The following is a 12604-nucleotide window of genomic DNA, read 5'->3' on the forward strand; positions in this document are numbered from 1 at the left end:
CCTTGATTTGGAAATGTTCTTTAGCCCTGAAGAGACTACTTGGCATTCTACCAAGGAGTGTTCTATGAAATGTTACCATCAAAGTCCAACCAATTGCATCTCCTCAGTTTTCACTATGAAGGGCACATTTTACTCATTTTTATTTTTAAACTTGTAGGGATATTGACTTTACCATAACTGAACACCAGCAATACAAAATAAGTAATGTTTTGCTTGTGTAAGACAGAAGACAGAATGCACTAATAGTTATTTTTGTTTTATTCTATTATATTTCAGTACACCTCTCACAAGTTAAAACTCCCACTTTGTACAACAGAAAAAATATTTACAGCAAGCAAAAAATTCAAGTGCTGAACATTTGTTTTTCAGTGTTAGTGTGAAAAATCACAAAGGCTAAAGTTTTTAATGCTGCGCCTCACACGAACACAACAACACACACACGATGACCAAAGACACCTGAACGCTCAAATTAAACTTGTATCAAGAGTCCAACAGACAATTTGAGGCGGCTTATTTAAGTCCATGAGTGAGCTGTTGCAGGTCAGGTCAGCGGGGCTCGTGGGGAATAGTTAAGAGCTCCCACCTGACCTAATTTCTCCCCCTATCCATTGCGTGCGCCTTGTCGCGCAGTTCTGACGCGCCACCGTGTTTGGTTTCAGCCCTGGGTCAATGACAGACAGTTTGGACAAATCCCGTTGTCGTAGACCGGCGTCGTCTTTTTGGTTTCTTCCAGTCGCTCGGATTGAACATTGCAATAAAGGATTGAAAATGCATTGGTTGTGAAGCTCATTGGTCTTGCACACACTCAAAAACATCAGGAAAGATTCAAAGTCCTTTGTTATACACAGGTTTTCATCCCCGAGTGATTATTTACAACTATATAGATTTAGTAGGCCTATGTATGTAAACCAAAGCTGGCAGTGCCTTCTGAAGATTTTCAATATGCTACATCCAATTCTATAAGAGAATTTGCAACCTTGGCTTTAAGGTAACGGTTATTCTCTAACCTACTTGGTGAAATCAAGCTGTTTTACAATCGTGTCAACATGCTGTAATAATGCTGAACTGTATCAAAATAAACAAGGATAACTTGACACTTTGCGTCCTTCAGAAAACGAATGCTACAACCCCAGTGCTCCTTTCTATGTCTCTGTCTGTGTGCCCACTCATGGACACTCCTCTCCAAATGTGTGACTCTTGTTCTTCCAAAATTCATATGTCACTTGATTTGTACATGTCAGAGAGCAGCCTTGTTATGGGGACGTTTCGATGGTCTTCTTGAAGAAGACCTCCTCGATGGTGGACGGGCTGACAGACCTGAGGCAGGCAGCAGGAGTAACAGCTTCCCAAAGCGACAGGGCTGAGTTGGATATCTGAAATAAATCATATTTATTGCATGAGATTCTGTCTTCAGTTTTTTTCTGAGATTGGATGCTATTATTTTACGTTTCTTTAAACGGTGGCCTACAAGTACCTATTTTCTTCAATCAATAGCCTTTTAACCACATTAAGGAGGCACTTGTGCTTTTAGACCAGTCTAGTACACACACACATTGAACACGTATGCTAAAACTGTTCATTTTGGCAACAAACCATTCTTTACTTGAGTCTACTTTGATATATGGAATGACATTTGCATTGTTTGTAACAATGCATGTAGGCTCCTGTTTGACCTACCTAGTGTGTATGTAGCTGTTGAGAGTGAGCTGGGCCTCATCTTGTAAAGCGGCAATGGCGCTGGCGTTACGGAAACTTCTCAACTCAGCACCACTGTGGGTTGGTACTGCATATGGACAAAGAGAAACACACAAATGATACAAAAATATTTTTGCATCATTACATTTTTCTTACCTTCTCTTCTTTGTTTGCGTTGTTAGCGTTAAATCAATCCTTGTTTTGATGTAGTGCTGTATCCTAATTACTGCATTTACCATGACTAGACTGAACCACCTCCTCAACTTACCGGCTTTGAATGTCACGATGCACTTCAGACAGGCGAATTCGGTGGCGTCTAGACGCATCTGCCTGAAACGGGTAACGACCTCTTGCAGTGCCTGTATTTCTGAGACGATCTTATTCAATCGTTGGGACTCTGTATTGTCTGTGTTCATGCCTGAGAGAGGGAATGATACATGTTTTAGTAAATATTAAATTGCATTATAAAATAAATAACGTGATAATGTAGACTTACCTAGGCTACTATGCAAATTGATCTATTTTAGTGCCACTCGGTCATAGCCTAATATCTTTTTCGTAGGAGGGTCATGTTATAAAAATGTGGCTATTTTAACGTCAGATTATTATAAACGATTTTTAAAAATACTTAACATTATCTTAAACAATGCTATGACAGCCCGTGCGCATTACTTTACGTACCGGAAACAGCAAGAAGAGTGTTGGAGTCAACGGGGATGGCCCATTGCGCGATGCCCAGTACAAACAACTCTCTCCAGGCGTCCTCAAGGAGGATCAGCTGGAAAAGGGGACACTAAACCTCAGTTTCCCAAATGACCACAACTGAGCACACATTAGACATTAAACCTGCTGACCAAGCCGAGTTATGGTTGATTTCGTTAGTACGCAATCATACCTGGTCAGGTAGCGGAAGAGTGGAGAAGGCAGGAACACTTTTTGCCCACTTGATGCTCATAAACAGCAGGCGCGCAGCAGACTCGCACACGGACTCGGTGGCGACCTCGTACAAGTACATTGGCGTGCCGCTGACCTCGTGAGGGTACTGTAATGGAAATATGTTACAAAACAGTCATAATTTTTTTTTGTACATTTGTAAAACGTACAAAATGTCCTCTGTAAAATGTAAAATGTGACAACATTAGCTCTGTGGATATCATATTTAACAGGTAAAAAATGTAGCATAAACACCTGCTGACAAAAGTGTTAATATTATATATTCGTGCTGTGAGCTGGATTTCGGGAGCAAATGTGAAGGACAGATTTGTGTGCCTCGAAGCTGTTGAATCTGGACCAGAATGTGTACTTCTAAACCTCTTACGACAGAACGAGAGTGGAAAAAAACATGGCTTGGGAATAGGACCGAATGGCCGAAAGAATGGCAGAAAGAAGATAACTGTAGGGCCGGGACCTTTTACCTTGGGCGTGGTTGTGCAAGGCCCACAATGGTCTGTCTCTCCGGGGTGCTGGCTACCGTGCTCATCTCCAAATTGTGTGGCTCCAGTTGCGTGACCGTAGTGAAGAACGGTGGCCCCGTTAGAGACGAACCCGGAAAATGGGTCGATGAACCATTCACCTCTTTGTGCCCCCGGAAATATAGGGCGACCTGCTTGCGTATGGTAGATGTCCTTGGACCCCTCTCGTGCTGCACGGCTGTGTAATCAGGGGGCAAAGACGAGACTCTTTAGCAACCTACTCGTCTGTGAACGCCTTATTTACTAAAATGTGTGTTTTGTGGGGGCTGAGTGGTGAATAGGTTTGCCTCTCATGAGAACGTAACGACTTCCCATCCGATTTCGCCACCTCAAATCAAAACGTCACTACCGGCGTATAGCCAAAATGATAATTTAATTAACCCTATTTACCGTCTTTATTCATGTTCACTTCCAGACACTTTTTCAAGCGGCACGCTCGGCATTGGTTTCTGTGCGTTTTGTCCACGGGGCATCCCCCCTTTGATAGAAACGAGAGAGAGAGAGAGAGAGAGAGAGAGAGAGAGAGAGAGAGAGAGAGAGAGAGAGAGAGAGAGAGAGAGAGAGAGAGAGAGAGAGAGAGAGAGAGAGAGAGAGAGAGGAGAGAGAGAGAGAGAGAGAGAGAGAGAGAGAGAGAGAGAGAGAGAGAGAGAGAGAGAGAGGAGAGAGAGAGAGAGAGAGAGAGAGAGAGAGAGAGAGAGAGAGAGAGAGAGAGAGAGAGAGAGAGAGAGAGAGTGTGTTGGGGTTGGGGTTAGGTGAATTGCTCTCTCACGGTGAACGTCAAAGGGTTCTCAAACATTTTCTTCACAGTATGCCAATCCACAGGTGAAGGATCGTGTTATTATCATAGTCATTGACTTGATCCCTGCGGCTTCAACAGCAGTCTCATCCCTTCATGTGGATAAGTAGGCTCTATCTCTCCCGCCCACTGCTGGCTAAATCCTCGCGTTAGTGTCATTACATTAGATTGGATTACACCTAATACATTAAAGCGGGACTGTGTTTAGCCCTCAGTTAATGGGACTTGGGGTGTTGAGATTAGGCCCTAGACCCCTCGCAGTGGAGGAGATTTAACACCCGTAAAAGCGTGCGTAAAATCACATGAAATCACAAAAAAAACGGTAGATAGGGGGGCATCACCTGGGTGTACCTACTGGGCATTACATAAGTAATGTATTAAAGGATAAATTCCCATTTGTTTCATTAAAATAATTACAAACAAGTCTTACCTGTGAGCCGGATTTACAGACGTAGGTTCTGTTTCTGCGAATGCTCCTCTTGAAGAACCCTGAGCAGCCGTCACAGGCGTACACGCCGTAGTGCTTACCCGAGCTGCGGTCGCCGCACACTTTACACGGGATATCCAATATACGACCTGAGGAAAAATACATGTTAGGACTTATTTTTCACTTTTGCTTTGCGGGCATCCGTAATAGCCCGTTCCAAAAATAACAACACGAATAACAAAGATCGAAACTTTAAAAGAGTGTGGCCAAAAGGGTCAAACTTTCTGGTGTCATGCCAACTTTCATGATGTTTCCCCCAACATCATGCAGCCCCTCTCACCACTATAACATCAGGGGAAACAACACACACATACACACACACACAGCGAGAGAGAGAGAGAGAGAGAGAGAGAGAGAGAGAGAGAGAGAGAGAGAGAGAGAGAGAGAGAGAGAGCAACATGACAATAGACAGAGTTTCCGCGCCTTAATTTACTGTCCAGCCATGGGAATGTAACGCGCGCATTTCTGGTGAGTCCGGTGGGAAGCGTCATATCTGGGTTCTCTAAGACAATGTCCGTGGAAACACAATGGAGACATTAGGGAAAGTGTTAACTTAATGATTTTCCCTATTGAACTTCGTCTGACTGCCCCGATCTCGACAAGCTGCCAACTCCCCTTCATAATGGGACTCGACAGCTGCTTTATCCTGCTAGTCTATAGGCCTGCGGATTAGGGAGTGACACGGCACCGAGAATAATACACACCAACTCGTTTCACGAACTCAAATGAAGTGTATGTTAATCGACCCGGAGTAGATGAAAAAATGTGATTTTTGTAAAGATTCTGTATTCAAATCTATTTAAAAGAAGTATATTTGTATGTATATGAGGGAGTCTTTTTCATGGAGGGGAAAGCTGTCTATGTAATTACACTGACGTTTTGCCACCTGCTCATTGCTGCACCAGTGACCCGTCAAAAAGGGTAGCATGGGAATTCGTATTCTGCCCGCCTGATAACAACAGGGAAGCAAAAACAATCGACTTCGGTGAAGATTTGGGACTTCTACCCCAAATATGCAAAGCGGAATTAAATTGAAATGGCATATTACAATTTAGTTAACATAAAAAGATCGAAAAAAAAATCCACAATGTCAAATATTGCAAAGGAAAAGTTTAGGCTATTTGAAAAAAAACTGAACAACAACTTAAGCCTAAAATTAGTTAGCAACATATTATAATTCGTTGTTGAAAAAATATTCGATGTAAAGAAATGTGTTTTAGAAATGCTTTGTAATTGTTATTTGGCAAGAAATACACTCTTTGTAGTTATTTTGTCGTCATGTCGAAAACATGAAATATTTGCCTGCAAGTTGTTTACACTGCTACAGGCCAGAGTGTGTCCTGAAATTTGAGGCCTATGTACAGGCCGCACACGAGCACATCAAGATTGTCTAAACATCGCCTAATTTAATAATAAAGCATATATTATGGTAAAATGTATAGCCTATATAACGTTGTTTGGAAGGAATAAAACTGCCCACGAGTTTGTTGTGCAACGAGAAAACGTCTTTAACTTCTCGCCATGGGGGACCTATTCGTCGCCATTGTGTTCCGTAATTGCTTAAAGATATATGGCATATTCCATTAACGTAATTACCATCAAGCAGAAAACCTGCTGAAAGACCTGACTGAGTTTTACTGACTAAGGGAAAAGTTTTTTTTTTTTTAATTTTGTGACCACCCACAATGTGTGAATGAACTTGAAGCAGCAACATTTATATAAAGACTGCGTGTATTGAAACTTTAGACCAAAACGCAATGAAACTACAAGGTTGTTGAAGACGTTTATAGTGAACGGTCCTGTAGCCTACTTTTAACGTTGCAAAAAGCTAATACATCTGTCAGTAGATTATATATAGTCTCAAACATATGTGCAATGTAACGCCATTTGCAAAATATGATTTCAAATTATGTCTTTATCAGATAAAGATCTACAAAATAGGCGTCTTATTCCTATTTCAATTTATTTGGGTCTACAGTTACCAAGTTGTGTGAAGTGTGGTTTTGGTGATTGAAGGTTTTTTGTGGTGAGAAAATGACTTTTTGCTCTTCACAATAAACATTCATAATTCCAAACTCGATGAATTCACCAGTTTATCAAATTTCACCAAATGACGGCAGCCCATTAGGGGTTACTTTACAAATGATCACAACACACACGCACACCCACATTTGTGCCATGTGTTAATGCATTATTTTAAACACTTAAAAGGGCTATTTTGAACCCAAGTTAGACTGATTAGAAGCATTGTATTTATCTCTACATTGTACAGTCTTACTAGCCAATAGATAGGATTTGTTAACAGAAATTAAATAACATTCAAACCTACACGTTAAGATCTATAGGCCTATGTCTAAGGAAATAAATAGCCTACCCCATGAAAAATACACCAGCAAAGAAATGCAGTTACTAGCCTAATATAATAGCCTACATTAAAAGACGGTATTGTACAATGATAACAATTACTTCTATATTGTAGTTCTATATCATATTATTTATGATAAGTGCATGAATATTTCGAACGTTTATTTACAACTAAACAAGAACTAGTCGTAAATGTACCATTTAGTTACATACAGACAGAGATACGCATCCGACATCGGACCGTAGCCTAACATATTTCTTTAACGTCGGATGTCAACATAGCTGTCTAATTTGAATATCTTCAGTATGATAGGGCTATTATTGGATTGTTGAAGTTACTATTATATATAGTCTTCCAGCGCAAAGACAAAATAACGCACTTACTTGATTTAACATTGAGAATATCTAAACAGCCACTTGTTGAACCAGCGGGTTTGCTCATCGTGGATACTTTCTTTTCAGGAATACTTTCAGTACTTCTGACGAGTCAAAATCCACGGTTACTGGCTCTGTGTATATTTGTGATCAAAGCTGATTAATGATAACATCTGCGTTCCGTATCCTCTGGAACCAGTTTATTTCAGTGCTGTCCGGTTCTTCAACTTTTTGGCAGATTCTCCACGATTCGCACAAATCCAGGTGTCACGTTGTAGGATCGGTTCCGTCAAGTCTTGGTAGAGTCAGTCCAAGTCTTGGACTGGCTGAGGGAAACGCAGTAGCCGGGAGCCAGAACAGTTTAAAGGGGAGAAAGAGATCGGGTCCTTGTTTTCTCGGAGCGCAACTGGCGCACAAAGTCAGAATTAAAGAAAGAAACAGACAGCAAAGTATACGGAGCGGGTATAAACAACTGATCCAAGATAACTCATATATTCTCCAGTGTCACTAAACAACTAGCGCAAAGACAGCTTGTTTAAACCCGAAGTCGTGGTGACTTACTGATGTAAGTCGTTAGATGAAAGCATAGTAATATTTATGAGAAGTGTGAGAGGAGGCAGAGGGTGGAGAACTCCACTTCCTTTAGCCACTTAGCTCCCCCATGCTCTCTACTCCCAACTCCTGTGCCAGTATGACGTCATCCGGTGGAAGGGGAGCGAGAGGGGGGTCACTCAGGAGGCAAATTAAGTGATGGTTCCAAAGACATAGGTTGAAAACGAGGAGATAAAGAAAAGCAACCATCATAAACGCCGCTCTTAATGAATTTATGAACACTTTTGTGGCTAAATAACGCTTTATCCGTATCTTGGCTGTTTGACCGGAGCAACCAATTTTATGTAGTCATGGCTATCTTTTGGCGTTAGGTCTAGGTATATTTATCTTAAAAAGTGTAAACGTTTTCAATCAGGACAGGCGTTGAGTGTAGAAACTTTCCTCAACATAATGTGTCTATAGGCTATGTCACGCGCACTTTATTGTGCCCTTGTTGTGCGTAGATTTCTCTGGTCTATGTTTATGTCGTGCAGGAGGTGGTTCTAAGTTCAACCGGAGCAGTTGGCTTTTTATTAATGACGATCTGTCTAGTCTATGGTGGTCCCATAGGCTACGTGACAGTTACATATTAGTTCAACATCTCTCCACGTCCATGGCTGCGTGTGACGGACAGAGGCGGTAATTCCCGAGTAGTGCATTCGAGGCAGGGGTTCTGCAGTTGTAGTCTTTCTGTCCAAGTCTAGCTAGCCGGGATTGAATATGCGCGCCGTGTATCTGAGGAGCACATGAGGACGGAAGACCGGAGGTGGGGGGGACCGCACCCGTATTCACTGATAGCCTACCACGATATTGACAGCTTGAGGTGCTCTCGTCCGGTAACTCCAGAAATCCATATTCCGTTTTTTAATCGTGTACATTCCCACGGTACCCAGGAGACCATATGGACGCTGAAAGTGTCGATTAAACGGACAAGGGCGGGGTACAATGCCAGTTGATTGCAATTAGTCTTTCAACCTTAAACCTTCAGCTGCAGAATTAGGGCCATATTAAACATGATCGAGCATTCCACGTGTGCTAGGCTACTTCCCTTTTGGTTATTAAATAAGAATATATAAAACATTTTCCAGATTAACTAATGTAGCCTAATGTTTTTTATTTACGCACATCACAAAATAAAGCAAAATATTTGAGTAAAAAAAACTTATGAGTATCTTAAAATAAGTATAAGTAATTGTTAAAATTAGTTTGATTCTCTCCGACACATAGACAGCATAACACTACTCAATTAAACAGTGTTTCTCACAATTATTTCCACACAAATTTATGTTCGACTATATCATATATCATCAGGCCTGTCTTTACAAATTATATATGTGAGTGTGTGTGTGGTGTCTGTGAGAGGGAGGGGGGGGGGCGATGTGCGAGATAATCTCCTTAACTCGTTCTAATCCTCGTCATTCACTGATAGCCTTTACACAAACATAACTAACATCATGGTTGCCCGGGTTGCCTGCTTTCACTTTTTGTATTATTGACTCTCTTCTTCCCTATAGCAGTCAATGAAAAATCGTTAACAATGGCACAGGGGGTTGTGTATCTGTTTTTGGCTTGACGGCGTTGGTATGCGACTACTTAAATAGTATTTAAAATTCGAGAGAAGCAAGTGTCAACACTTACTTTGGAAGTCATTGTGACTAACAAGGAGGATATGAGATACCGGTTCAATATCGGTTAGATATGTGGATTTACTGTCAGTTGTGGCCATGAAAACTACCTTGCCTTGGATTGGCGTTGGCTGTAATTTTAACTAAAATTGGAAGAAGAAGAAGGCTAATGTAACTAGCCGAGCAGAAACCATTGGCTTTGGAAAGAAGTCACTAAGCGCCGCAGAGCAAACATAAAAGAGACGCTCCGGTCCAACCAAAGGCCCAGTCAACCCTTAAAACTGACCCAGGAGAGCTTAATTCCGTGCGGGGACCACTCACGGTGCTGTTTTTTGGTTCAAATGTTTATTATTCCGTTTCGTTTAAAGGAAGAAATAAGTATCGAATACCATACATTTTTAAAAAAAAGTTTTAGAGGAATTTCAAAATGTATGGCTACAAAAAATCGATAAATTAATCTATCTAAAAACCTGTTGAACTAATATATGATAAGGCATAAGCTAAACAACACTATTTCACAAGTCTAGTCAAGCATATACATTTCAGCACCATGGACAGATCCCGGGATGACACTGTAATACACGTGGAGACGTTTACAGGGACGGACAATGTAATTGTGCAGTACACAATTTGCTTAATTTATTGTGGCAACGTGGGATGGGACCAGACAAGATTTTGACGTTTGATGAATGCACCTATTAGACCCTTTAGGTGGACATCGGGGCTTCCTGTGAAGCCATGGTCTGGGATTCAGAAATACTCTCAGACTGATGGCTGTTTACTGTTGACACTAAACTATAATTTCCAATCCACACATTCGGTTTAAGAGAGTTACTATCTCTGTATGATATCAAAGTATGTGCTGCTTCTGGACCTCCAGGGACATACAGAATATCCTTTAAAATAAAAATTATTGATAGTGGTTATATAAGCCCTATCCATATGTACTTTATCAAGCTGAAATCCACAAAATAATTTCTCCTTTCCACCAATGTACTGTCCACCTTTGCATGGCCACTGTACCTTTCAGTGTACTGTTATTGTGAAATACCATAAGACAAAGATAACATGGTTGCTGGGTTGAAAACGACCTCTGCCACACTCCTTCCTATGACAGGCTTTGCAGGGGATTGGACCCAAGGTCCTCTGTCTGGGGAAACAACGCATGAAGACAATGACCCTCAAAACAATCCTAAAACATGGATGGGCACACACATGCACACACTCAATACACTCATCACATACACCCTCTCTGCCCATTGTATCACATCCATTCCCCCCCCCCCCCCCCCCCCCAAATTCCCCAAGAAAGAAATACCCTAGATAGAAGAAAAACCCGACTAGGCGACCCAAACCCAGCCACAAGTGGGTCCATCGCCACAGTGTGGTGGTTGGACCTTCTGACAAATCTATTTGGGGCAAATTATCAGTGAGAAGCTTCCGCTCGAACTGCCAGGGACAAAACTGGCTGTTGGGGAGGTGGGAGGGGGGGGGTAGATCCCGCTGCATGAGAGAGGGGGACAATGGGGGGTGAATGTGTTGATGTGCGGCCGGTGACTGGGGGGGGGGGACAATGGCTGGATTAGTCAGTCCCCTGGCTGACTGATGTGAGGTGGCTCCTCTCAGCCTCTCACTCCAGGGAGCCTCATTGTCCTGCTCCTGATTCCCACTTCTCACAAACTCCAAACAAAAGTCAATCTCTTTCTCAAGGGGAGGGAAAAAAATATCGACCAGTGTTTCGTCTTCGGGAAAGTGACTCGAAAACGTATTGGTCAGGGATGACTAACTCGCTAACTCCTCATCCTTTTATTTTGTCTCTGACTCCATCTCTTTTTTCCTGTTTTGGTAACTCTGTCTTCCCCTGCCATCTTGTCTTCCTTTCTTTTCTTAGGGTGGGGAGATTCTGGAGGGGGGGGGGTTCTTGGGTAGGGGGACGCTTGATACCCCCTGGCCTGTGAAGGGTACGGGGCTCTGCCTCTGGATGGGGGCTGAGGCACCTGTTAGAGGCTTAGGCCCGGCTTTGCAGCCTCTACCTCTATTAATATTCTAATATCCAGAGATGCCATCACGGGTCGCTCTGAAATCAGTCTGATGTCGCCCCTGGCTTCTCCTCAGGACAGACCTTTGCTTTCAGTCACTCGTGAAGAGCCTTCTTTTTTTTCTTTCTTTCCTCTCTTTCTTTTTTTCTTCCCCCTTGAAAAGACTCGTTAACAAATTATGACAGCTGAGCAGATAGGCTTAAGCCGTTCCCACTGCAGAGACAAACATGCAGGAGTCCATGAACCACGGATGTAAGCTCTTCCATTGTGTTTGACTTTATGTGTCTAAGGGGATCTATGCATCACTGTTTTACTGTAAACATGCAGTGAACTGTCCACTGTACATACTTCCAACACTGTACGACAGACACATTTCAGATTATGACATTTTAGGTTATTTTAGGTTACTTGACCCTATCACCAGACAATGGGAGACAGTTACGCAGTTACACACATGCAATCACACACACACACACACACAAACACACACACACACACACACACACACACACAAACGCACACACAGTCCCTGAATGAATGCCATCAGTTGATTTTCTGTGTTTGAAAGGCATCAGTCTAGCTGACAATCTGTCCTGGAGACTTCAGTCGTGGACATCACACTGATTAAGCCAACAATGGCCATCGTTAGGGTCTGCCACAATGACAGTCTCGCTCCTCTCTGGGTCACCTGCGGTATCCTGGCAGACTCATGACACCCGACCAGCTCTGGGCTGTTTGTGTCTGAGTTCCTGAAATGGTTGAAATAGCAGCAGTTGTGACGCAGTCGAGTCTTGTTCTGGCTTTGAGGTCATAGGAGGGGCAGTCTGGGCGGACCAGGTTCAACGGTCACAGTTTGGGGTCATGGTTCTCCCTGTCATTAACCTCTCGTAACATGGGCTGTCACCAGGTCTCTCACAGTCACTTAGTGTGACTTAATACAGAAGCAGACCAGACGTCTGTGTTGTTATCCAGTCTGAAGGCACTACAGACCCTGCTGGGGATTTGATTGATTGATTGATGATTGACTGACTGATTGATTGATATATTGATTGAATTATTGATTTTGTCCAATGTAACATTATGCATGAGTCCAGTCAGCATGCTGTGACATTATTTATTGTTAAATAAATTGTCATAGATGACAGCAACACAATAAACTT

At 42.4% G+C, this 12604-nt stretch overlaps 1 protein-coding gene across 1 annotated transcript; it reads right to left on the bottom strand.

The window, feature by feature from the left end:
- Nucleotides 1-243: 243 nt before the first annotated feature.
- On the bottom strand, nucleotides 244-7803 carry nr2e1 (nuclear receptor subfamily 2, group E, member 1). The gene is given in 11 exon segments (XM_062467413.1): nucleotides 244-1268; nucleotides 1271-1324; nucleotides 1327-1373; nucleotides 1678-1783; nucleotides 1964-2113; nucleotides 2377-2473; nucleotides 2591-2737; nucleotides 3104-3345; nucleotides 3558-3645; nucleotides 4394-4539; nucleotides 7199-7803. Coding segments are annotated over 11 exon segments (1191 nt in total). The 5' UTR covers nucleotides 7257-7803; the 3' UTR covers nucleotides 244-1212.
- Between the last annotated feature and the right edge of the window lie 4801 nt (nucleotides 7804-12604).

The sequence above is a fragment of the Osmerus eperlanus genome, chromosome 8 (assembly GCF_963692335.1).
Source record: "Osmerus eperlanus chromosome 8, fOsmEpe2.1, whole genome shotgun sequence".
Lineage (NCBI taxonomy): Eukaryota > Metazoa > Chordata > Actinopteri > Osmeriformes > Osmeridae > Osmerus > Osmerus eperlanus.